The sequence below is a fragment of the Capra hircus genome, chromosome 6 (assembly GCF_001704415.2).
Source record: "Capra hircus breed San Clemente chromosome 6, ASM170441v1, whole genome shotgun sequence".
In the NCBI taxonomy this organism is placed as follows: domain Eukaryota; kingdom Metazoa; phylum Chordata; class Mammalia; order Artiodactyla; family Bovidae; genus Capra; species Capra hircus.
In genome coordinates, this window is record NC_030813.1 from 61,970,110 (window position 1) to 61,997,988 (window position 27,879).

At 37.7% G+C, this 27,879-nt stretch overlaps 1 protein-coding gene across 4 annotated transcripts in view; it reads right to left on the reverse strand.

Moving 5' to 3' along the window:
* Positions 1-27,879, reverse strand: part of ATP8A1 (ATPase phospholipid transporting 8A1) — a 230,379-nt gene that overhangs the window by 170,208 nt on the left and 32,292 nt on the right. For 3 of the 4 annotated variants that reach the window (XM_018049411.1, XM_018049410.1, XM_018049412.1), the window contains exons 2-6: positions 27,543-27,657; positions 25,742-25,841; positions 24,221-24,319; positions 18,271-18,316; positions 3,841-3,881 (exon numbers count right to left, since the gene is read on the reverse strand). In XM_018049411.1, coding sequence (XP_017904900.1) covers positions 3,841-3,881; positions 18,271-18,316; positions 24,221-24,319; positions 25,742-25,841; positions 27,543-27,657 — 401 coding nt within the window. Of the gene's footprint in view, positions 1-3,840; positions 3,882-18,270; positions 18,317-24,220; positions 24,320-25,741; positions 25,842-27,542; positions 27,658-27,879 lie in introns of those variants that run through there. The other variant, XM_018049413.1, reaches the window with a different exon arrangement.

Below are 27,879 nucleotides of genomic sequence, written 5' to 3' on the forward strand. Positions count from 1 at the left end.
CAGACTATAATAGACTAACTGAAGATCTGATATGTTCAATTGCAGGCTCCAGCATATTTATATTTTTACTAAGGAATTTTTGAAGATATGAATTCTTAATCCAAAGAACTAGATTTCATGGTGGAAACTTCAGGCATTAAAGCAGCTGTAGAGAGTGATTTTGCAGGGGCATATGGCCCACTACTTCATGCTTTTCTTTAAAGTCTGAAAAATATGTTGATTCTAAGATTCTTCACTTAATTTTTCCGCCTGCTACTATTTCAAAAACATGTGAACAGTCTCAACTGCATCTTAACCTTAAGAACTGATCTCTATGGTTGAGAGTAAAGAAGACAGCTGTTGACTTTCAAGAGTGGGGATGCAACACCTTTTTCAGGGCTTTGTGACTGTAATATTTTCTTAGAAAACCAGATACTGGCAATTTAACCTTGTGCAACAAAGAGAAGGTTTCCAAACAAAAACTGGAGGGATAAACTGCGAGTGTTTAAGAGCTGAAATCTGCCCATCTATGAATGACAGGGTGGACACTGTGCAAATTTGTAGGTCCTCTGAGAAACATTAAAAAGCAACCGCAGCAGCCACACACTCAGAAAGGCCAAGAAAGAAAGAACCCTGAACTTAAAGCCCATTTGCACTAAAGTTTATCATATTACGCTGGCAAATGGATTAGACTCTTGGTTTTGCTTTATTGATTTTATTTTTAATTGCACAAAATATCACATAAGCTAAAGAAAAGACTTGCCTTCCAATCTGGCTAACACAACAGCCAGCCTGTTTTCACACCAGTTCACTTAGTGTTCAATAAATCATTTCTGCATCACCAGCATCTTGGTGTACACCATCCCATTCCTTTCGCCTCTGATTACTCTATGACACAGTGACTCTATTGTAAGCCTACTGCTTAGCAGATATTTTCAATAAGTATTTGCTGAGTGATGCTATAAAATTTTTGTGTGTTGACACAATATTTGAAATTACAGCTTTTACTTGTCACAAAATATACCAGAGTATAGAATGTCATAATTTATTTATAAAATGCTTTCACTATTTTTGGATATCCATATATTGTTAACTTTTTGCTATTATAAATAATGTTAAATGATAACATTTTCTTGGGATAAATTCCCAGAAATCTTTTTTTTCCCCTTTTTTTGTGGTTGTCAATATGAAGACCTAAATTGCTAAATCTACAATATTATGTGAATAAGACTTCATAAAAATTCTGAAATATAAAAATTTCTCCTTGATAGCAAATGAGACCTCAATATTGTTTAGATTTGCAACTTGTATTATTAGGTTGAATATTATACTGAGTCTGGTTGCTTATTATATATTTCTTGTTAGTTTTTGCCAACTTTTATTTCCTATCTAGATAACAACAATTTCAATCTTTTGTTATATTTGGTGCAAATATTTCCATAATTTCTCGGTTTATTTGTGTGTTGCATACTAGATTCAAATTTTATGTAATCAAATTCCATAAATCCTTGAGATGATGATCTTGTTCTTCTCCAAATATTAAGATTTTTCATTCTATTTCTATGTTTTACAAAAACAATATTTTAAGATTTTTTCTAGTCAGTCGAAATTTATTTTAGCCTAGGCTATGACTTGGACATAAATTGTACTATTCTTGAAACTGCTAATCTGTGGTCCCGACATGATTTATTAAATAATCCTTTTATAGGTGATTTTCCCCCTTTTTTATTAAATAGGCTTTAGTTCAAGGCATTGTTTTTTTTTGGTTTTATGCTATTCATCAAAGTATATATGTGCAACAGATCCACACTATTTTAATAACTTTTCATTTTATTTATATTTAGTCCTCACACACTGTTAATTTTCCAAAATAGTCTTCTATTTTCTCAACTGTTTGTTTTTGAAGTTACAATGAATAATTTAGTAAACTCTTGAGTAAAAGGAATGATAATTTCCCTGAGGTTATGATATATCATTACTTTTGAAGAAGTGGGGCTTTGATTTTCTAGGAATATGACACATTTGCCTATTTATGTGAAACTTTAACATTTAAAGTTTCAAGGTTTTCTTTACAGCGGTCATATATATATTTCAAGCTTATTTGTAAGCATCCCACATGCCACTAGGAATGAGATCTCGTTTTTCATTGTATTTTTCTAAATTGTTATTGCTGAAAAAAGTCATGTCAATTTCTGAATATTTATCTTGAATTCATCACTGAGCCAACTTTAATTAACTCTAGTTAACTAAGTGTCTACTTCCAGTTATTAAGTAATATCAGTTCATTTTGGCTGGATGACTTTTTGCAACATGTTAAATTCTATCCCTCTGTTTCTCAAAGTGGGATATCCAGGGAAGGTGTGGCTCTGAACTCCAAGACAACTGAGAATGCTATTAATCATGGGCTGGTAAGTTAATTTTCTGTCTGTGAAAAATTGGAAAAGATAAAATAATCCACTCAGTCTTGGAATAATGACTGCCCAATAGGAGACTAAAACATTAAAATGAATTAAAATTAACTTTAGGGTGAGGTAGTGGATGGTTATCTCCTGACTTTACAACTAATTTATTTTCTAAGCAAGCACTTGAGGTAAGAAGAAATTGTTATCAATTTCTTTGGATATGCATTTATGTTAATTACCCTGACAATCCTAGTAAATGAAATATATTTATAATAAAAATCAATGTATCGTACTTGACTACATTCTACTTGGCTTCTCTCTAGTGTCTAAATCCATAAGTACTATACAAGAGCATAAAGGAAACTTCTTTTGAAACAGTAAATTGAGCTTTTTAATTTTTTCTATCTTGTGCCTCTGAAAAAGAGGTAACCGATACAGAAATAAGGAAAAAACAAAGTATTTTCCTCTTTGTTACTTTCATGTCAAAAGCCAAAGACAGGGAGACTTTTCAAATAGTCAGAAAAGGAGATGTCAATCTTTATTCAGGCCACTGATTTACAATCAAAATGCAATTAGTTCAGAGGGATTCCTGTTACCTGGGAGGATGCAAGGTGACTGTGAATGTCACAGGGCAGAATCAAGGGCATGGCCTTTAACTGGGAAATGCTGGAGTGCAAATAAACTGAGTGTGGTTACACATCTGTTGTCCTAGCAATATCAGAAAACAAGTTCCCTGGGTGGAGTGGCCTTGCTCCGAAAAGTCTCTTACAAAGTTAGGAAGGTTATTCACTTGTGGATGACTGGAGGTTAAATGGTCTTTCAGAACTAAAGGAGAACTAACAATCATAGCTTACCTTTTGAAACTGGGGTCTGAAAAGCATATGAACATTTGGATAACACTTGCTAAATTGTGACTCAACTCATTAACTGTCGTGTTAGAGGTCCTATGAGCAAATTAACTTCTTGATGTTATGGAACTGATTTTTAGCTAGTTAAGAAGATGATATTTAGTTAGTAAGACTTAGAAAAAAATGAGTTAGCAATGTGTAAGTGTGATTAGCCACAATAAATGAATTTGAAGTAAGATATACAAATGTGAACTATCAGAATCTAATTTTTGTTTTACTTGGACAGTAGATGATTAAAGCAAAAAAATTACAACACAAAACAGTCCATGGTTAAATGAAATCTATGAAAACAGTACTCAAAATATACTATGAAAGAAACAAAAAAGTTCTAAATATAACTTTAAGATAATAGTCTTTCTAATATATTGCAGAATTATTAAATGGAAATGACTAACTGAAGAAGATTCCATGTATGTATACATTACTTACTAAACAGCTTTCACATCACTGGAATCCTTGACATTTGGTTATACCATACATAAAAATTACATCTACTAGAGTACACCTCTATGCATGTCTCCTCCTGTAACAAAATAAAAACCAATGCATACCTTTTCCCAGTGCACAATTTCCCAAGCACCATTTCTCAAAACTGGAAAGAGAAAAGGTGATAGTTTTAAGAACATTTTTATTACTCATCAAAAACCTACCTCTGATGAAATGCTCATTTTTAAATGAATAGCTTCAAATAAATGAACTGGTAACAATTTTTTACAGGTTTAAAAACTAATTGTGACAGCAAAGATACATAAAATTATACAAAGAAACAACCAATGTACCTTTTATATCTCACAGTAAAATATTACTAACAAGGTAATCTTTCACCAAGGGCTTTCTTTAGCACACAGAAGAATTAAGGGCTTGGCTGGAGGAGAAAGCCACAAAAACGCTTGAAAAAGGGAGTGACAAACTTAAAACATTTCAGAAGCCAGAATAGTAGCAATGCTAAAAAAAAAAAATGATTTACAAGCAGAGAGGAATGGATTTCAAACTAGGCAGTAAAAATTTAATACATAAACCAGTAGATTAAAAAAATCTGTACTTTTAGCTTTAAAATAATGGAAAATAGCAAATATTTGTATATTTGGTTTACTGAGAAGAAACAAAAGAGGGCTAAAATTAAATTATGATTGAGGGATTGAAATTTCTCAGTTTTATTACTGGTTTGCAACAGTCAATTTACTCGGTTTACTTTTCTTTTATTCCTACAATGCATCTGTGGCATAATACTGAATATACCCAGAGATACTAACAGATAAAACAGAAAAGAGAATAAAGTGAAGCAGATAGCACAGCATGGAGTTAAGAAAAAGAGTAAGTCAAGGTCAGTCAACAAATTATCCTTACAGTAAATTCCATGAGGGCAAAGCTAACATTTGCTTTGTTTAATACAATATTCTCTGGAAGCAGTACAGTCCTGGTGCTAAGTAGCTGCTGGGTAAATATTTGCAAGATGAATAACTTAAAGGCATGAAAACATTAGATTCAGTTTCTTTTGATGTTAGAAGCGATGAAGGCTGAACCTTCTTAAGTAAATCACAATGATAATCTCTAAAATGTGCAATAGCAAACCTAACATTAATTACATACTCACAGGTCTGAAAACCAGTGCTATAATATAAAATATTCTAATCTAAATATAATCTTTTAGTATTTCAAAATTTTCTGAACCCAGGGACTATGTCTTATTCATTTCTTTATCTCTAGCACTTCGCAGCATTCCTGGCACGTAAGACACTCCAGTGTGAAACAGATGAGTAAGTGCAAGGAGGAGTATCTTACAGTGAATTTTGGTGAATCAACTTCATTAATTTAAATAATTCCAAGATGAAGAGCTAACACTAAAGAATTTCCAGTAACTATATGAATAAGTTTCAGTGTTTACAGTTGGGAGTGAAGGATCTGAGCCCCAGCATCTAAAACTGATCCCTATGCCCTAAAACACAAGACTCTAAGGCCTGCAGAGTTCACCCACACTGGTGGCGCTAGTGGTAAAGAACCCTTCTGCCAATGGAGAGACATAAGGGACACAGGTTTGATCCCTGGGTCAGGTAGATGCCCTGGAGGCAGGAATGGAAACCCACTCCAGTATTCTTGCCTGGAGAATCCCACGGACAGAAAAGACTGGCGGGCTACAGTTCACAGGGTTGCAAAGAGTTGGACACGACTCAAGTGACTTAGTAAAATGGGTTCAAGGGGTTCAGAGCACAATGCTTAAGAGTAAAAAAGTCCTGAGTTTAGATGCCATCTCCATCAGTGTCAAGCAATATCTTCCTCAAAATCAGTTGTTACAAAGGATAAACAAATGAGAGCATTTTGCCCTTAATCACAGTGGCAATATTACAATATTAAGTACTCAACAAGGAGAGCTGGGAAAGTGCTGTTCAAATGCACATAACTGAATGATGGGGCTAAAATCTGCATAGATTTAAATTAGAAAAAAAAATCCTGTTCAATAATACTATTGTCATTTATTTTCTTCTAACCCTATCTCATATAAGTAAACATTCTCCCACTGCAATACCCCACTGTTTAAAAACCAGCATCCAGCATTTTTAAAATTAAGAGGTTTGACATGAAAATGAAGACTTCAGGCTCATCTAGAAGCCTGGTCAATCCCTGCACTGTGACCTGTGGCTGGGACAGCAGGGGTCACCACTTTCGATGAGGCTCACCACTCTATCACCATGCTTGTGGTGTCCCACTGCTGGACATACAGCCTACTTCCCTTATTTAGGAGACCTGCCTGGCTCACACACATGAGGTTTTTCTATCCTTCACTGAGGTAAAACTTACAACCAGCTATATAGACCTTACGTGTTCCGTTCAATGAGTTTTAAAAACTGTAAACATCTATGAACCCACTACTTAGAACGAGATATAGAACTCCAGAAAGACTCCTTGTACGCCTTTACCATCCACCTATCCTCCCATCCCCAGAGGCAAATATTAACTATTCACCATAAGCTAGTTTTGCATGTCACATGCAAAGAATTACACAATATTTTTGTATTGAAGTTTCAAACAATGTATCTGAGATTCTGTTAAAAAAAAGTTTATTTCCACCATTAAATTGACATGGTACTATGGGGGACTGATTTTTGGATTCTGTATTTATGCCACTGATCAATTTACACATTTTTCATACCAATATATACCATGCCTTGATCACTGTAACTCTACAGTAAGCCCTGGATTTAGGTAGTCTTCCCACATTGTTCTTTTCCAATATTGTTTGGCTATTTTGAGTTCTTTGCATTTCCATGTAAATTTTAAAACTGAATTGTCAATTCTGAAAAAAACAAAAACTCTAAACCCACTTAAGACTTTGATTTAGGGCTCAAGCGTTTCAATTCATGGGAAGCCCGGACAAACTATACCTTTCTATTAATTTATGTCTTCATAAATTTTCTCCAATATGTTTTTGTAGTGTACAGTGCATGGGTCTTTTATTAGATTTACTTCTTGATATTGGATGACTTTTTTCCTTATACTGTAAGTTGTCTTTTCTTTTTTTTTTTTTACTACATTTTCCAATTAGTCATTGGTGGTATACAGAAATGCATTAAACTTTCATACAATGACCCTGTCACCATTAATTCTGTTAAATTCACTTATTAGTTCTGGTAGGATTTTTTTCTGTTTGTTTCATAGCAATACTTTCTAAGAAAATTAATTTCAGTTTGTTAACAATGCTGTATTATTTTTGGCAGTTTTATTATCCTCATATGCCTCATTGTTCATCTTATTTTTAAACTTCTGCTCTTATGCAAAAAAAAAAAAAAAGAATTTCTTCCCCTAGACTCCAAGATCTGGGACTCAAGAATGTTCTCTTTCCGTTCACTGCTGTATTCCCAGTGTTTCCATGCAGCAACACAAAGGTGCTCAGTCAATACTCACTGGATGGAAAGTGGATGCACTGATGTTCTTACGTGTTTGGGGCCACATAAAGCCATAGTATTAGATTTACTAAAGATACAACCCTGCTCCCCAGTAGATTTCCTGTTAAAAATACACACACAATGTTTAAAAAACAGCTGCAAAGGAAAACACTTTGGCATCTCCTCAGAGCTATCACGAGATACAGAAATTTCATACCTAAGTGTATATCCAAGAGAACTGAAAACATATTCATACAAGAACTTGTGCACAACTGTTTACCATATCACTGTTCATAATTAGAAAGTGGAAACAACTGAAAGCCCATACACCAATGAATGGTTAAACAAGAGGGGTATATCCACACAATGGAAGATTATTCAGTCGTATAAAAGGAATGGAGTGTTGATACACGTGACAACTGGATGACTCCTGAAGATAAGCCAGACACAAAAGGCTACCTATTGTATGGTCCCCTTTATGTAAAATGCCCAGAGTAGAGAAATCCATAGAGATAGATAGTAGATTAGTGGTTGTCAGGGGCTCATAGAAGAGGGCAGTGGGGACTGACTGTTTATAAGTCTGGGGTTTCTTTTTGAGGTGATGGAAATACTCTGGAATCAGATAGTGGTGATGGATGCATAATGCTGTGAATATATTAAAAACACTGAACTGTAAACTTGAAAATAATAAGTTTTACAGTATATGAATTATAACTCAATAACAAACAGCTACATAAAATGATGCCAATGAACTATTTAAACATTCACTCAAAATAACCTTCTCAGCTTCAGAAGTTCCTAAAATGATTCCAACGCGAGCAGCTGGAAATGGTTAGGCAACCAGTAGATGCACTAATGCTCCTGTGTGTTTGGGAAAGGAACGTCCTCTGATGTCAGCTTTGCGCCACCCCTCAGCTCTGTAACTTAACTAACCCTCCTTGAAGTGCTGCCACTTGGAAGAGGTTTGTCAGCTCACATCCCGAAATAGCTCTGAACCACTCCACTGGGTTCCCCTTACAGGCTGGAAGAGTCACAACAGGCTCGCCAAACTCAGCAGACCATGCCAGGGAGTCTGCTCCATCAGGGAGGTTAGAAGCGTGGCCACTTTCATGGAAACCTGGAAAACCATGTGAATCTGCTTCAGTTCTCCATCCTCCCCAAATACTCATCCCCTTCAACCTTGCTTGGATGGTTTCTCCATGTACATTTGAACCCATCTACATCCTTGACCCCTCTACCTGACCCTTCTGCAGCACCTTCCCTCTATAAACCAGCCAGTTCTACCATCTCATAGGGAATGCCTGCCTCTACCAGAACTGTACATCCGCCTACCCTCTTCCTTCCTCCTCTCCATCCAAATGGTTCCTCTCTATTCATCACTGGAGACACACTGGAAAATATGTCTTACTACAAAAACTGACACACCTGAGAAACTTTTAAATACAAATTCAGCTGATAATGTTTTCTACCAAATCACAGAATCAATGTATTACTATCCAAGCCAACTGGAGTTATATAAAATGAAAAGTTGAACTTCTCTCCTCATCTCATGCCACTTTCTCAAGGTAAAGAACGCTAACTGATGCATCCTCAAGTACTTTCCTCTAGACAAGCATAGCCATATGCATGTTTATTTTCTTTCTTTTCAGAAAATGTATTTCTCTGCAACCTGGTTTTCCACTTAACATATACTTTCAGAACAAAGCACGGAGACAGTCTATTTTTTGAAAAATAATCCCTTGTATCTTTGCATCTGTTACAAATGGACTGATAATTTGAACAGACTCACAAGACTCCACAGGGTGCATTTAAGAAAAGTTTTAATCAAACTATAGGATGTGGTACAGCTGGAAAAAGAATGGTAGCTTAAAAGCCCAGGCAAGCATCAGGAGCCTAAGATACTTCTAGGCACAGGGTTTTTTCTCATTCACTGAGGACATGGATTTAAGCTCCATGATATGTAGGATAAATCTTAACTTCAGGGAAGCCTGGGAAGATGTTTCTAGGGGATCTTTTATACCTCCTGGTGGCTCAGAGGTTAAAGCATCTGCCTGCAATGTGGGAGACCTGGGTTTGATCCCTGGGTCGGGAAGATTCCCTGGAGAAGGAAATGGCAACCCACTCCAGTATTCTTACCTGGAGAATCCCATGGACGGAGGAGCCTGGTGGGCTACAGTCCACAGGGTCGCAAAGAGTTGGACGCGACTGAGTGACTTCATTTCGCTTCATCAATTAGACAAGTCAGATTATGTTACAGGTTAAACCAATAAGTTACAACTCAGTTAAGCTACCACTCTATATACATCCTTAAACCCAGCAGAGAAGCAAGTTTTGGGTACCCCAAGGAGTTTCAAACCCTGCAAAGCACCTTATAATTCACCAATTAGTCCATCTTGTCCATCTCTAGGCCAAGTTTCAGCATCACAATTCCAGGTATCCTTGAGATAAGCAGAGAGCTATTTCAGCCCAGCTGTGAAACAACTCTTTTACATAACAACTATATCATAGTGTATTCAACTATCCTCCTCTCAATGGAAACTCTGACTTTTGCTTTTTCTGCCACCTCAAACAACACTGAAATACCTTTACATGATTGTATCCTATAGGATTCCCAAAGGAGCACTACTGGCTCTAGGGTATTTATGTTTGTACTTTTTTATCAGATGCAACCAGATTCATTCCTACTGCAATCTACACCATCATTAGCAATATAGAAAGTTCCACTGACAATCAACTTAGACAAGCACAAATTGTTATCAGTCATTTGAATTTTGTCAATCTGATGAGCATTTGGTATTTATTCTGAAAGTTACAGTGGACTGGATTAATACAACTGTAAATTACCTTAATGTCCTACACTGACTTAGAATTCTAACTAGGTAGAGAAACACATCTTTGGGTGTAGTACAGAACCTGGGTACTCAACAACTGGTCCAGAGACCTATATCATCAGCATCACCTGGAGGCTTTTTAGACCCTGGGATGTTTCTACCCTTTCTATATTTTACCCCCAATTTCATTTGTTCTTGCATACAAAACTGGAATACAGAAATAAAGGCTGGATGCACAGTTTCTTCAAACTTGAGGCTAGACCCATTTTAGGATATAGAGAACAACACAGAATTCTGGTGAAGTTAAAAATCACAGCTCACAATATAGCAAAGGTTTCTGTACAATTTAAGGCTTGAATACTGGCTGAGTATAAAAGTCAGTCACAATTCATTACTGTCTTTACTTCTGAACTGGTTCCTAAAATCCAACCACAGAACAATGAAAATAAACCATATCACATGTATAGGCTGGTGACTGAAACAGCAGCCTAGTTATTTTTAATCACTGACCTCCTCTGACCCAGCTCTAGGCAGGTTTAGGGGAAGCAAGAAGTGATGCTGGGTCCTTGCTGAGCTTTCAGCTTTCCTGAGCCCAGAGTAAACTTACTTTATAACTCTAGAGACAGTGAGTCGTGGAGATGACCAGTGACGGCTGGTGAAGGGGACTGCGAACAAGCTAGGACAGAATTATGCCAATGGCCTGTCTCATGATGCTACAACAACTCATTCTTTTAAATGCAAACCTCTTCCACCTCTCAGTAGTTCCCCAAACACACCTGCTATAATTTCCACATGGGCTAATTAATTAGTCTGACAATATGCATGGCAGAGCTCAGATTTTAAACAAACACCTCAAATGTCACCTGATTTTACTGAGCAGGATGCTACTTAACAGCTTTTGTTGTAATGGGCTGTCTTTTCTGAAATGAAAACATTCTGTTACAGTCCCTTGGGCATTCTCTAATCAAAGGCTCTGGAGGAACTGTCCATCTTTCAGGACTTGATCAACATGTTGTGCAGGTACAGGTGCCGGCTCACCTAACTGGTGAGAGAAGCCATTACCGCAGCCATCTAACTGGTCTACCACTAGGACTGTTGGAGAAAGGGTCACCGGGGTATCGTGGGGTGCCTGCTATTCCTGGGCAATCAAGCCACTTCTTGAAGCAGGTAACAAAAGGCAAGTTATCCAAGGGGACAATGGGCACTACCACTGTCACAGAAAATAGAGGAACCACAGCAAAGGCAGCATGTTGCAACTCCTATTCGGGAGTTACCACTGAGGAGGAGCTTTAATGCACTGAGAAGGGGAAGAGTGCTGCTGAGCTGATGGTTTTGAACTGGGCAGAGAAGGAAAACCAACATACACAAATTAAAGCATCAATTCATTCACTGCGTAGACCCTTACTTACAAAGATGACTTGAGGGCAAAAACCTCTCGTGGCACAACCTGGCAAATGCACAGAAGTCTCCTGCATAAACTTGCCTAGAAAGGTCAAAGGAAGCAACAACCTGCTTGGGGTGTATTGACACAAAGGACAAAGGGAACTTTTTGAGTTCCACTCTCATCCATATTCTTTTTAGAGAAACTAATTGATATGACTTTTATCAACTTGCTTATAGATAAGGAAAAAGCGGAAACAGTGGCAGATTTTATTTTCTTGGGCTCCAAAATCACGGCAGAGGGTGACAGCAGCCATTAAATTAAAAGACACTTGCTCCTTGGAAGAAAACCTATGAGAAACCTAGACGGTATATTAAAAAGCAAAGACATCACTTTGCCGACAAAGTCTGTATAATCAAAGCTATGGTTTCTCCAGTAGTCATGAATGGATGTGAGAGCTAGACCATAAAGAAGGCTGAGAGCCAAAGAACTGATGCTTTGAACTGTGGTATTGGAGAAGACTCTTGAGAGTCCCTTGGACAGTAAAGAGATCAAATCAGTCAATCCTAAAGGAAATCAACCCTGAATATTCATTGGAAGGACTGAAGCTGAAGCCAAAGCTCTAATACTTTGGCCACCAGATGTGGAGAACTGACTCACTGGAACCTCCTTTGCTCAAAATGTTTTCCCCAATCCTGCCTAGAGTTATGAATCATTTGCATTTTCCTTCACATAACTGAGAAATTCCTTGAAAGAAAAATCTCCCTTCACTGCTTTGCCAATCATTCATTCCACCCTTCCCTGTAGCCAGGCTTCGGTTCTCACGGACTCCCTGGTTACTCTCCAGTTTAGAACTAGAACTCCAGTTAAGAACTGTGACTTTTTTTTAACTCAAGTATATCTGACTTACAATACTGCATTAGTTTCAGGTATACAGTACAGTGATTCAGTTTTTTTTTTTTTCAGATTATATTTCATTATATGTTACTATAAGATATTGACTGTAATTCCCTGTGCTACACAGTAAATTCTTGTTGTTTACCTATCTTCGGACTTCTTAAATGCTCGTTTTAGTGGGTATCACTGTCCCAGTCCGCTACTAATTCAGCAGCACTTGGTGTTTGATGGGGTTTCCCCTCTGGTGGCAAGTCCAGTTGGACCTATCCATTGTGTATTTCCCTTTGACTTCTCATCAACACCTCTTTATTCCTCTTCCCTAATTAATTAAAAGTTAGTCTCCTTTTGTGTCTCACACCGCCCCTCCCCATACAGCTGTCTGTCACCTTCTTTGTTCAAAAGTATGACTGGGAACCTAGCCATCCCTTTCAGTAATTCTCTTTAAGTTCTTCACTCTGGTTTTCAAAAGCCTCCAAATTATGATTCTATCCTGTCTTCCCATTCCTGTCCCCCCATTCCTGTCCCCACTGCTCCCTGTCATGTATCCTATGCTAAAGAGATTACATTCAGCCCTGCCCACTGCCATTTCCTTGGGTTCTGCATCTGAGACTCACCATGTCATTTTGTATAAGGGACTTGAGCATTGGATATGGTATCGTGGGGGTCCTGGAACCAATCCCCAATGGATACTGAAGGACAACTCTATTTGCTGTTCCCAGAATATAACTCACGCCTCCCCATTTTCTCCTGGATCACCCCCGCAACCATCCCAACAGCTCTGCTTACTGAAAGGCCACTTGTCTTTATGAACCTTGCATGTGACATTTCTAAATCTCCACCTCTTTCATTTGGCCTTTATTAGTTTTTCTATCTTGTATTGTAATATCTGTGAGCATCTTACCTTCCCTACCAGATTCTAATTTCCTGTAGGGCAGGCACAAAGCCTGATTTCTTTCTGCATTTTCTGCACTGGGTCTTACACAAGGCAGATATTCAGTAAGACTTACTGAAGTGAAATAATAAATAGTCTAACCTGGAGTCACACCTGTTTTTTTCCTTTCACTTTATCTATGGCCCTCAATTTCCTCAGTGGGTTTTTTGTTTCTTGGTGTGCAACTTTTATTTCTGGGACAAATGAAAGCCAATCTAGGGCTGTACTTCTCCCCAAATAAATACATCCTTTTCAACCAGAGCTTCTGTTGAAAATATCTAACAAGTTCAATTTATAAAATCCTAAAATGTTTAAATTTTAATTTGAAGATATTAATAATCTTAGAGATATCTGAAAACATTCTTTGGAAAATAGCGCTCAATTTTTAAGTCCACATTTTAAGCTCATGGAAACGATATCATCTGTGAACTATTTATAGGTAACTTATGTACACATGGCGGATTACAGGTCCAGACTTAGGGATGGATCAGACACGCAGATGCCTCCAGCGAGACAAAAAAGCTGCACACTGGCTTTTTGCAGAAACCAGGAAAATGGTGCTATTTTAAATCCCTTAGCACGAAGTTGAACTCAACCAGATGGATTTAGCCCTGGTAGTAGGTCACCACAGCCGTAACAACCTAAAACAAATTCAACCCACACCAACTCAATGTCTTTTTCATAACGGACTATAAAGATGAAATAGCTTCCAGTAGGAGAAAAGCAACTATGTGCTCTGCAGGGATGTAGCCTGCTAGGGGTTATCAGCTGCCACCTGCTCAACTCCACTTCTGAAGAGGCAGATGTGTCTCCAGGGAAGAATGCAGCAGCTGGAGATGAAATCTAATTTTTAGCTATGTGCCTAGTTAAAAAGAAATTGCTGTTGTCTTTTTCTCCATTAAATTAAAATAAAGCAAAACTGCTTTATTAAAGATTTATTCTAATCCAATAGCTATTAATACCTACTAATAAAATGAGGTATGAAAACAAACTAACAGTAGTAATGGTGACCCTCATTCAAAAGCAGCATCCAATCAGGTGACTGATAGGCTGACACCAGATGTCACAGGCATCTCCCAGACATTCTCGCCTGCAGACTGTATGCACACCATCCTTCAGGGAAGATATCCAAACCTGGGATTTTAAAAAAGCAAATCTACTTCCTTAAGAGGCTTATTTCATTTTAATTATTTAGATCTCCATCCCTTCCCAGGCCTCTTTCTTGTGATTTTATGTGAAACTGTCATTCCACTTGAAATACTGGCATGCCAGCTATAGTAGTTTCCCACAAAAAAATAAAAGCATATGCTTACAGTTTAAAAAGAGAACTGGCTCAACCACCAGAGCAAATTCTTATAGGGACTGGTTTCAATATACAGATTATGATGATAATTACAAATGTATCATTTACAAATTTCTGCAGCACTAAATTTGGCCAAGAAAATCCAATTAAGGATGTACAATGAGAGACTGGCTCCCAAGTGTATGTAAACATGGAATAGGGTACATCAGGTACTGTGAGTTCAAATACTGAGGAAGAAATCAGAGAAAACAAAGGTAAGTGTAGATGTCAGGGAAACTGGGTAATCCCGAATAAGGCAGTGCTCTGGGGCTTTGGGCAACGGAAGTGATAAGTGGAAACAGCACTGTGCTCACAGGAGACTGAGCAGAGTGAAATAATGGCATAACGACTTCAACAGACAAAGTAAAGAGACAGCAAGAACTTCCACCAGAGTAGTTTTTCATCAGTGCCTGCGAAACAGTCTGGGACACAGTGTTTTGAAAATATGGCTTTCCACTTTGCTCACAGCCTAGATAATGAATTTTCAAGGAGGCTCCTTCCATTCCTAGTTTCTTCTTGCTTCCTTATCTGTACGAAGTATCTAAAGAGAGAGTGGTTCCTTTACTCACACAGAGCACCTTTTAAGGATGGGCCCCTGGGCTAGAGATGTGGGGACACAAAGATGAAGAAGACCTGCCCTCTGCAGAATCTAGAATTTAATCCCTGCTTGAGTTCATTCACTGGTGAAAATGAGGCATCAGATAGGTATCAGGCCACAGTTAAACGGCTGAAAATGTTGTAAATGAAATCATGGATTTGTGTTTCTGAAGTCACTAGGGAATGACAGAGGGAAACTGTCACCTCTGTTGCCTCAATGCAAACTAAGGAGAGAAAATACTGATTTTGCTAAGAATATATAGAGATTAATATTTGGATCTGAGGGAAAGATGTCCTCTTATACATTACATGGTAGTGGTAACACTGAGAAAATGAAATTAAATACTTCAAATGTCTGTCAAAAATTATCTGTAAAAAATAACTCCCTTCCCACTCCTACATCCATTCCTGCCTTTCAACTCAGGAAGGCAAATCGAATTTCAGTCTGGCCTAATAACAGATGGCTTTCATATAAAGTAATTTGAGTCCTTTGACAGCAAGTGGTATCCTACTCAAACATTTCTGTTAACTCTGATCAATTTCAAAATCAAAGATGACCAATATTCAAACTGGGCAAAGAAAAAAAAAAATGGAGACAATTCTCTTAGAAAATATTCAAGTCAAATTAAAGACCATAATTTCTTGGATATGGGCTTTCCAAGTACTCTGCTGACTTAAAATGGTTTTTATATGTAAGCCCTGAGTACATGCTAAGTCACTTCAGCCGTGTCTGACTCTTTGCAACCCTATGGACTGTAGCCTGCCAGGCTCCTCTGTCCATTCTCCAGGCAAGAATACTGGAGTGGGTTGCCAGGCCCTACTCCAAGGGAATCTTCTTGACCCAGGGATCAAACCCACGTCTCTTATGTCTTCTGCGTTGCAGGCGGTTTCTTTACCACTGGCACCACCTGGGAAGCCCATATGTAAGCCTTAATATTTTCTTTTTGACACAAAGGGGCTACTATAGAAGCCTTTCCTCTCACTTTTAACCTACAGAGTTAATCCTATTAATCCAGAATGAATAGGTGAACCAAGAATATTAACTAAGACAGAGTATTTTTCCTGATTAGTAGGCAAAAGGGAATTTTTTTGGTAGTAGGCAAGTACCTGGAAAATCAGAGAACTGATCAGTACAGGGTGTGGTAGCCTAAAGCAGCAGCTATGATAGCTACTCTCCAACTGTACAATGTTGAATTCTTGGGCCAAGGCTTGAAAATAATTAACTGAGATTATGACCCCTCTGCCATAGGATACATTATGCACTGGAAAAAACAGTTAAATATTTCTGGTTTAAAAGCTGTTGCTGAACTTTCTGAGTAACATGACAACAAATGCAAAAACTGCACATTGCAAAAAATACCCACACCTGAAACATGTGAGCTTTTTCCCCTTTTCAATATCTATGGCTGTCCTTCTTTGACTAAACTCCTAGAGTAGCTTAATCCTCAGGCTTCTAACAGCCCCCTATTGAATGAAATTCTGCTCTCCAACTTTAATCTGCATATTTATCTTTTCTCTTCTTGGCTTGTAAACTTTCTCCAGCTACTCAGTATACATAAGAAAAGTTGGAATCCCCTGGCTTTGCACTCAAGGCCCTGTAAATTTAACCTACTTTTCTCAATATGTTGGCCACCTGATGAGAAGATCCAACTCACTGGAAAAGACCCTGGTGATTAGAAAGACTGAAGGGAAAAGAAGGGGATGGCAGAGGATGACGTGGTCAGACAGCATCACCAACCAAATGGATGTGAATTTGAGCAAACCCCAGGAGATAGTGGAGAACGGGGGAGCCTAGCATGCTATAGTCCATGGGGTCACAAAGAATCTGACAGGATTTAATGACTGAAGAACAACAACCTTTCTGATCATGTCTTTGCTTCCCTTTGCTATGAATGTTCTTTCTCCATCTGGCACTCTAGCAGTGGTTCCACAAAGCAACCCAACAGCTATCTTCATCTCTGTTCAGAACACCTCTCTTCTTCCTTCCTCACTCAGCACAACAGGCAATGCCCTTCCCAAGTGCCTCTGTTTATCCAAACTTTTCCCCAAATTCAAGATCTAGCTCAAGTTACCCCACAATTCTCTCTCCTGCTTTTGAATCCGTAAAGCATTTGACACAGAAATCATTATTTGTTACAAAAATCTAGGGATCACGTAATGCGAACCCTTCATTTTCCACACAAGATCATTTTTCACCTTTACAGAGTTCCCATCTTATAGTTTTTCATGTGTCCAATAATAAGTATAATCTCAATAAATGTTTAACTTCTTAGGCAATGCTTTAATAAATGTATCATCTTCGAATGCACCAACTATAAGCAGATAATTCCTTTGGCAGGTGGTGAGAAGAGAAATAAGGCATTTTGACAGAAATCTACAAAAAATCACAGCTGTATAAAAATACTATTTTTAATTACCAGCTAATTTTGGCAGACATGGCTGATCCTCACCACAACAGGGAACTTCAGAGAGAGATGATATTCTCAGATGGGGAAAGCTCAGGGATGGGGTAAGATGTCTGTTTCATACGTCCCTGGGTATTTTTTTTTAATTGAAAGCAACAGTGATCTATTTGCTTCTGTTAAAGGTCATCTGGGTTTCGACTCCATCAAAATGAGACCCACAGTACAGAGCCACATCAGTATGCCATGTGCTTCCCAGAAGCTGGCTTGGTTCTACTTATTTCTGAAGCATTTATCACCTGTAAGTACAGGATAACTCAAAGTGCTTCCAACATGCCTTTTAGCCAAGTAACATCACACCTGACTATTTTATATAAATCTTCTCTAAAGTAACATCTATAGATCTTATACACACACGCACACACACACATTTTGTAGCATTTAACACTGATAAAACAACTGCAGATTTTATGGACAGGACTTATGAGTACATTTCTCTGAGGCACTTAAATGTATTAAAAACTTTACTTTTCAAAAATATTACATTACCCCTGTAAATCACTCTAAGGTGAATTTAAATGTCAAGCTAATAAACACTACAAAGCAAAACTTAAGAGATACACAGTGTTCTCAGTTGAATTATATTTAATTGAAGTGATTGGTAGGTATCACCATGAGTGTTTTTGACAGATACGAGAAACAAAATGTAAAATTCCTACCTTGCGTCTGCTTCTTGTTCACCGCATTATCAGCTTTATGTCGTTTCTAAAGTTTAAAACCAAAAACAAAAACTGTGAAAAAGTGGATAAGATTAACAAAACAAGATAGCACCTGTAACAAAAGTCAGATCTTTTCCCTTTAAACTTACGTTTCTCAAGGCTTTTATCCTTTCACACCCATATCAATTTTATAAGTAAGCCCAGAGTATGGTGATGGGAACAATCAGAGTATGTGGGGATTTGAAAATGGAAAGTGTAATCCATAGTATCTTTATTCCCTTTCTAGGAGTACAGGTATGTGACCTCAACAAGACCTTACATTATTGCACAAGTAAGATTAAAATTTTAATGTATTAGAAAAGACAGAGCTAAAAGACTGATTTAGACTTTTGCTTAAATAACTGACTTAAAAGGAAGACTGCCCAAGAGAATTATCTGTAATAACTACCACTGAACAATGATACCAAAATATTTTCAGTTTCTTATGAAATTCATTATCTAATTACGCTGAGCACATCCTCTATAATTTAATGATGTGCCAATGTCTGTCAACAACGAGAACCAACACATCTACCATTGGCACAACACTGCCTCTACCCACTGGTCCCAACAGCCCCTCCCCCACCTTTCAGAAGTCACTGAATCTCCTTTTCTTTCCTCCCAAAGCACAAAAAAATTGAGCATTAAACGAGTGAGTTAGTCTACATCTAGGTGGGTGAATCTGAAGAGCCACTGAAGGCAAGACTGTATAGCAGTAAGAGAAAAGGAAGGTCAGAGGAAAGGTGAGAATCTGAGTGGTCAGGGAGGCTAACTTCTCTACAGTTCAACAAGAGTTTTTCCAGGGCTTCTGTCTAAACTTATAGCACTGAGTATAACACAGATGCCTCTGCTGATGCTGCAGAAGTGTTAAGCGTAACTGACTCTGAGCTCAAAGATTCGATCATATAAAGCCCAACAGTCAGGTTTAGCTACCCATATTTGATCACAAGGTGGGTTGGCATGAAAGCAAAACAAATGAGTTAAGAAAAAACATGATTTTTGGACTCACAGGGCACAAATGAAAACATTTTTCCAGAGAAAAGCCTGGGCCTGTAAATGAGCACTGCTAGACCCAGCAATGCTCACGAGGAGCAGCATAATAGCTGGCAGTGTGAGCTCAGTTCATCCAAACAATCAGCCACTGAACTGCGCAAAATGCAAATTGGGCATTCAGAACGCCTCTGCGGAAGGCTTGCTGAAAATGATTCTTGCCACATCCACATGTGGGAACACACTACAATTCTCTCCCATAATAAAACACTCGCTAATCAGTGTCATAAAGCAGACTTTAAATAGACGAGTTACTGCTTCCAAAAGTAAGCGCATGATTTGACAACAAAGGTTCTCAAATAAATTTTTAAAGTTCTGTTAATGTTACACCATCAGTGAAGAATATTTTATGATTGATAAAACTCTAAAATACTTACTCTTTTCTGTTGTTGTTAAAAATGATCTTAGAAAATTAGGAAGCAACCCAAAATAAATTTTGGCCCAAAATAATAGTCCAAGGGAAATTTAGATATTTGAAGGTGGTGCCAATATTTTCAAAACAACGCACATCTATGACAGACAATGGTTAGATTTCCAACTGAGGGAGACAAATAAAAGCTAATTAATGAAACATTCCACTTAAACTGGAAATTTAATCTTAGTGAAACTTAAGGAGATCCTGAATATTACTTTCCATCTGCAGAGAATTCTTATACATGAGCCTCTCCTTCCTCAACCTTCCAACCACACAATAAATTAGGTTACTTGTCGAGACATAGTTGTGTTGAATACACGTAAGGATCCAACCCAGATAGATTCTAATCATATTACTACAAAAAGAAAGTATCTTTGTTTCCAAAGAAGATCCTATTCCTTTTAAAACTTAGTTTGGAAGAAATGTATATAGCTATTCCTTAAATTAAAATACCTCTATTGTGTTGTAATCAGAATTCATTTAATATCACTAAGAACTAGTGAATGATTTAATATTATCAATATTTGATTGGCAGTGCTCCTATAAGCTGTACTGTATAAACCATGTCATGAACTTTACGGTACCTAAGTATGCAGTGCTGACCACCCCTGCATTCTGGGAACGCTTCCTTCACAAGGCATGTCTTTAGACATCAAGCCCAGGTCCTCTACTTGCACCTTGGCCCTTTCTTCTTTTTTATTTTTATTTATTATTAATATTTTTTCCTTACTTTACAATATTGTATTGGTTTTGCTTTCTTCTTTAGCTCTCAGTGATGGATTTCCTCAAGGCTTACTCCCTGCCTTCTCTGCTTCTCCCTCAATACTCTCTCAGCTCATTTATAACTATAATTTCAATGATAATCATTATCAAACATCAGTCAAGACTCTTATCTGAGCTCCAGAAGGTTAGATTCAGTGGCTTCCTTGATAGTTTCCTTTAAGACAGTCTTAAGTGCATCTCAAACTACATCTAAAGGGCAATCTCTGATTTTATCCCAAGCAGCAAAACAAGACTTGCTACTTGTCTCAGATATGGAACCATATAGCAGCCACTTACACAAACCAGGAACTTGTGATTCATAAGTACTTTCTCTGCTTTTCATTCCCATGCAATCTATTTCTTCATTCAATAAATGTTGGCAAAGCACTGTGTCAGATGCTATCACTACTGCTGATATGGCAATGAAGAAAAGACAAAACTCTTGCACTCAGGGAGCTTACACACTAGTGGTTGGAGATGAAGCATAATAAAACAAGTAGGATATGCAGAATGTCAGATGGTAATATCTTGTCAATTTTATTCTTAAATATATATTGAGTTCATTTTTCTATATTTCTTTATCTTTACAACACCACTTAACCTAAGATACTTTGTTTTCATACTAACTGTTAACAAAAGCGTTAATTGCCAGTCATTTCCAACTTCTTGGGAACTCATAAACTGCAGGCTGCCAGGCTTCTCTGTCCATGGAGTTTTCTAGGCAAGAATGCTGGAGTGCATAGCCATTCCCTTCTCCAGGGGATCTTCCGGAATCGAACTGGAGTCTCTTGCATGGCAGGTGGATTCTTTATCAGCTGAGCTACCAGGGAAGCCCAATATCTAGTTCTCCTCTGTCTCCATGGGCAGGGCTTACCTGGTGGCTCAGCGGTAAAGAATCCACCTGCAATGCAGAATATGCGGGTTTGAGATGTGGGCTGGATCCCTGGGTTGGGACGATCCTCTGGAAGAGGAAATGGCAACCCACTACAGTATTCTTGCTTGAAAAATCCCATGGACAGAGGAGCCTGGCAGGCTGCAGTCCATGGGGTCTCAAAAGTCGAAAATGACTTAGTGACTAAACAACCACAAATATCTACGGACACTGAAATTACAGCTCCCTTTTGCCGTATATTGTTCTAATATCATGCTGTAAGCAGACGAGATATGTACCATTTCTGGGCCAAAATGTACAAGAAGTGAGGCCCTCTGTTCTCTGTCCTCCTCTGCTCTGGTGACCACTGATATCCCCCAAAGCAGAGCCCTGATTCAGCTGCATTCCTAAGTGGCTACATGAACAGTGGGCTTCCCTCCCTGCCTTCCTCCTGGACAAAAACCTGCAGTGTCTTCAAGTACATGAAAAATCAACTTATGTTAAAGACACTGACATTTGGGACATGATTTATCACTGCAGCAAAAGTTTAACACATCCAAATACAAATCCTAATGAATGCCTGGCATCTAAGCACTGCTTCATACATTTTTGCTGAATGAATGAACAAATGAATGTATTAATAATTACTGATAAAGATACTCTGTCCAACTATCTAGACTATTATTTGATTGCTTTTCCCTCTCTAGAAAGTAACACTTCAATCTTCCTATTACTTTACAGGTTGATATAAACTTATTAAACCACTCCTACAGAACATTTTTAGTCAATTTCTTAAAAATGCTTTTACTGGAAAACTACTTCACATGAGGCTCTTTTTGCCCACAAAACTATTATTACACCCTTCAGGAATTGCCTGGTTAGCTGCTTCCCAAGAGTACCCAATTATTATGCTACGCCAATAAGAGTTCTGTTAAAAACAAGCAAACAGATTTCTTGCCTACCATTTTATTTACCATATATTTTCATAGACAGGGATACTAGAAACAATAGCTAGAGAACTTGCAGTTTTTCTAGAGAAAAGAGGGGGGAAAAAAAAGGAAAAGTAGCTTGTAGCAGTGATTATAAGGAAGACCTCGTTGGAACCAAACTGTCTTATTTGATTTCTGACAGTCTCAGTTGTTAGCCCTGTGACCATGAGCAAGTTACCCTAACCCTCTGTGCCTCCTCTCCCTAATCTATAAAATAGCGTTAATCTTTCGAAGGAGGTAATGTCTGTAGTGTGGGCTCTGTCATGCTAGACTCTCTGTGATCCCCTGGACCATCACCTGCCAGGCTCCTCTGTCCATGGCATTCTTCAGGCAAGAATACTGGAGTGGATTGCCATTTCCTCCTCCAGGAGATCTTCCCAGCTTAGGGACTGAACCCATGTCTCCTCCATCTCCCTGAAGCTAAATAAATGTTATTATTATTGTTGGTGACTCACCACACTAATACAGAGGAAAGGCATAGGATAGGATGGAATTCCGATTTTAACAGTTTCTTGCACAAGTTACACACCCTCTCTAAGCTTTGGCTTTTTGAACTTTAAAATGAAGCTAAAATCTAGCTTTCAAAGTCACTGAAGGAATTAAATGAAAAAAAAATGCAAAAACAACAGCACAATACCTAGCAAATAAGAGGTACTCAATGAAAATTAGGCTAAACAGAGGAAGAAAGGGGAGGGCAAAGAAAGACAACTGTATTAAAGACCAATTCTCAAGGACCGCCAAGTGCAAGTCAAGGAGTGTAGGACTGCACAGAATGATACAGGCAAGAAGAGAGTCTCATGAATCTTCAGCTAGTGGTCACAGTAAGTAAGCCATTTTCAACTAGAGATCATGATGGTTTATACGCAGGCGCACGCACACATACAACCTCTGTTTGTACCCCTAGATACTTGGACGTTTTTGAGGCTGCTGATCTCTGTGGTCAGTTGACCCATTTCTAATTGGCCTAACAATGCTACAGCTCATGTGTTCTTCATGAGATCCCAATTTGATTCTTTACAAAATAATATCAATATTTGTACAACTTTACATTGGAGCTTTCTAAAGAATGTCTCAGCCTTTCCTCATTTTACCATCTGACTTGCCTAAGGCTTGACAGATGGTCATTTCAGACAGCCAATGTATTTAAAGGGCATAGGAAAAAAAAAAAAAACAAAAACACTAGCTTCCTCAACTGAAGTAGCTAAAATAATGGTGAAACAGAGGAAAAAGAAAAGCCTAATTTTATCTTGGGCAACTTATTTTATCAAGGGGAAACTGACTTACTTCCCCTTTTCTTTACTACTACAAAATAATAAAAATAGCAAATTTGCTGTTACTTTCCTTTAATAAAAGGAAACTGAGAACTAGTTAAAAAAAAAGATAAAAAAGAATCAAAGGTGATTAATGAGGTGAAAACTATGGAAAATGGAAAAATAAAAAAATATAAAACACTTTTTACCTTTAGATGACTTAGAGGTTATGGTGTTTTAACTTGAAATAACCTTCAAATTGAAACTGAGCATACTTGAAAATAATGTTCAAATATAATTTTCTCTCCAAGCTAATTACTACATTCAAATTAATTTATTTCATCACAAAGGCACAAACTTAAGAGATCACTGTAACAAGCATTCTGTAGTATTAATCCTATAGAAATCAAGAGGAATTAACTCCAGGAATGGGAGCATTATCTTAAACACTTTTAAGATGAATGACTATTTTAAACAGCCTGTATCAAGAATAAAACACTTAGGAAGAAATTGATATTTTAAAATATGTACATAAAATAACAGTGTTACATTTATGAAAAAAACAAGTACTTACAATATCTTCTATTATCTCTTTGATAGCTGCCACAGCCAAAATAAATAAGAGAGGAACCAGTGTTGTATAGCGACCTGTTGGTGATACATCAGGTATTTGCTATTTGAAGGAAAAAAATAAATAAAAATGGAAGAGAAATTCAGTAAAACTAGCAAGTTTATAATACATTTGAAAACAAAAAAGTCTTAATGCTTCTTAAAATACGCTTCATCGATTTTACTAACTTGGCAGACTAACATCAGGTGAGGCAATCTGCTCGAATTGAATAAGCAGCTGGAAGAGAGTATATTAGTTTCATGGAAGCAGTCGTGTGTAGGACTAACACCTCCTAAGGGGGACTGGTTAACTAAATTACAGCATATGCATTCAATATTCAGTTCAGTTCAGTCGCTCAGTCATGTCCGACTCTTTGCGACACCATGAATTGCAGCATGCCAGGCCTCCCTGTCCATCACCAACTCCTGGAGTTTACCCAAACTCATGGCCATAGAGGCAGTGATGCCATCCAGCCATCTCATCCTCTGTTGTCCCCTTCTCTTCCTGCCGCCAATCCCTCCCAGCATCAGGGTCTTTTCCAATGAGTCAACTCTTTGCATGAGGTGGTCAAAGTATTGGAGTTTCAGCCTCAGCATCAGTCCTTCCAATGAACACCCAGGACTAGTTTCCTTTAGGATGGACTGGTTGGATCTCCTTGCAGTCCAAGGGACTCTCAAGCATCTTCTCCAGCTAGGTTGGCCAAAAAGTTTGTTCGGATTTTTCCATAACACCTTATGGAAAACCCTGAACGAACTTTTTGACCAAGCCAATAAAATTTCATAAACCATTAACAATGGTATTTTAGAAATACAATGAATTATATGGGAAAAAATATCCATATATTACTATATGGGTAAGCAGATAATAAAATAGATATACTTTACAATCCCCCTTTTGTAAGTCAATTAACAATGCTTGGGATAGGAAAAAAAAAAAAGACCAGAAGGATACACACCCAAATTTTAAGAGAGTAGCTTTGTTTTCTTGGTGATGAAATAATAGAGGTTCAATTTTTTCTTTATGCTTTGTTGTATTTTCTTACTCTTTTTACATGAACATACAGTACTTTTTAATAAAATAAACCTTTCTTTCTGATTACAACTAACCCAAGTTCAAAACAAAAAAAGCTTTAAAATGGAACTTTTGCATTCTAAAGTTCTTAATTGACAATATTGCTGTTCCTAAAATAAATTACTATTTTGAGAAAAAATCCTATCCCTCTTCACCATCCAAAATGAAAAGTCCTTGCCGTACTACTTTACTTTACTTCACTTTAAAATAAGCTGATGACAATGAATCAAAAGGCTTGAAGAGGTAGCAGCAGTATTCTGACTTGGCTTACAGCAGGAGCCAGAAACGCCCACCCAAACCAGCTTATCTCTCTGCATTTGGATAAGCTTCAGAAGACTGGTCATGGGCTTAAGAAACACATTTATTAATATCTGACACATTATTCTGAGCTAAGGTTTTACAACATGACTTTACCTGGAGCAGTGCAATAAAGAGAAAAAATGAATTAGCGGCTCTTCTGAACTGAGAGTAGAGAAATCTTGGAAGGAATGTGATTATGTTGTATTTTGCAGTGCTAGAAAACAAAAATGAAAAGTAGCATAAAACTTTACTCCACAAATAGCACCCACATTTACAAAATTCTATTATCACCACATAAAAAATTAGATGATGAATAACTGCCCTTTGTTTTAAACCAGAAGACTACTGCAAATGGTCATTAACCTCAGTGAAAAGGAGTGAAAGTGTAATAAGAAAGAATCTTTTGTTTTCAATTACAATATTACAAGTTAATCACTAAAGGGATGTTTCCTACAAGCTTAAATGATGCATAATGGCCTGTCTCTTTGAACCCTACCTCCTAGGTAATGAGCACTAAGCTAAAATACCCTTGTTTAGCTCACAGTAAACATCCTGACCATGCCCACTTGTAAATGCCTGCAAGAAGAAATTAACACATCCTCTCTGAGGATGATGGGAACCAGGAAGTGTCTGACTTAACTCCCTCCACTTTCAGTATAAAAGCCTCCTGAATTCTAACTCAGGCAAGATGGTTCTCTGTGAGGGCATGAGCCTACCATTTCAGTTGCTGATTTTCTGAATAAAGTCATTATTTCTTTTTCAACCACCTGTCTTTCTGTTACTGGCTTGTCCTGAGGCAAGCAGCACAAGCTGAGACTCAGTAACAAAAGGAATTGTCTAAGTAGTAAGAGTTTAATTTTCTGCATAGCTTCTTTTGTTCTCTTTGGCCAATCCCCTTGTTATCATTACTAGCAATGGCTTACAAAGAAGAGCAACTTTAACTAAGATAGTGTATAATGTGTTAATAGAAAATAAAATCTTGCCCTCCAAAATCAACAATTTGAGCAGGACCAGAAATATAACATCGAGATGGCTTCCCTGGACCGCTTCAGTGAAATAGGGAGTTTTCTGGGAGTCTGTTTGAATTTTCTTCACTGCTGCTCTAGAAACTTAAATAGGACTCCACACTAAACACATCAGATGTGTCCATAATCAGGAAGATACCATCATTTAGGCCTCAGAAACATCCAATCTTCCTCTTGTTAATTAAATAGAAGATTAACCACATAACACAAGCTCAGAAAAGTTACTCTAGAATTTGAAGGTGTAAACATTAATTTTAAATGGTTATTTCACAAATCTAGGAGTTCTGTCACCAGGAAACCACTGGGCTGGCATGTGGTGGTGATGGGGGTTGGCGTTCACTTGGTTCCAGGAGCTACTCAGTGAACAGTGCTTCTAAGAGGTATACTTTTACATATTGTTGGAAGGAAAATAGAACAGTGAAGGAATTCTCACACCCTCCGCTCCTGGACACCACACTAAATTTTGTGAGCATCAAAAGTCAATATTTAAAGACTATTTAACCCAAAGGAGATCTAAGAGAATTGCAAAGACTTATTTTAAAAGGTAAAAACCTGTTCATCAAAAACAATAGTTCACAGGTCTATTAACAGGTTTAAGACAAACACACCTACCCATGAACTGCTTCCATTACTCAGATACTATAAATAGAATCGGCAGCATATGGCTGCTTAGCCTTTATGCTCCTTCCTGCTTCTAGATTCTTATTAACATCTCTTTATTGGCTAGAAGATAGAGAAACACTGAATTGCACTCCTTCAAGAAGCTCTTAAATATTAAACTGATTTAATGAAAGCTCCTTGCAAGTATTTCCATTTCAGCTGAGCCAGGGAGATGCCCACCCAAGTTCTGTTGTGGTAGCTGGTCCCAATCATTCTCTGGTAGTTCCTACCTGACATGGTTATTGCAGAATTTTGTCAGCTGGGGCTGGTTGATGAATATAGTCCTTATTTCCTCCTGGTCAGCCAGTGACGTCTTCTCCGAAACATCATCAGTCTTCTCATAACCTTAGAGAGAGAGAGACTCTTCTTATTTGATAAGAAATGCTTCATTGTATTATCCAGACCAAAACCACATTTCCTAACTATCATAGAGCCTAAAATCTGTTAAAAGCTATATGAAAGTGTAAGTCACTCAGTCATGTCCAACTCTTTGCAACACCATGGGCTATACCATCCATGGAATTCTCCAGGCCAGAATACTGGAGTGGGTAGCCTTTCCCTTCTCCA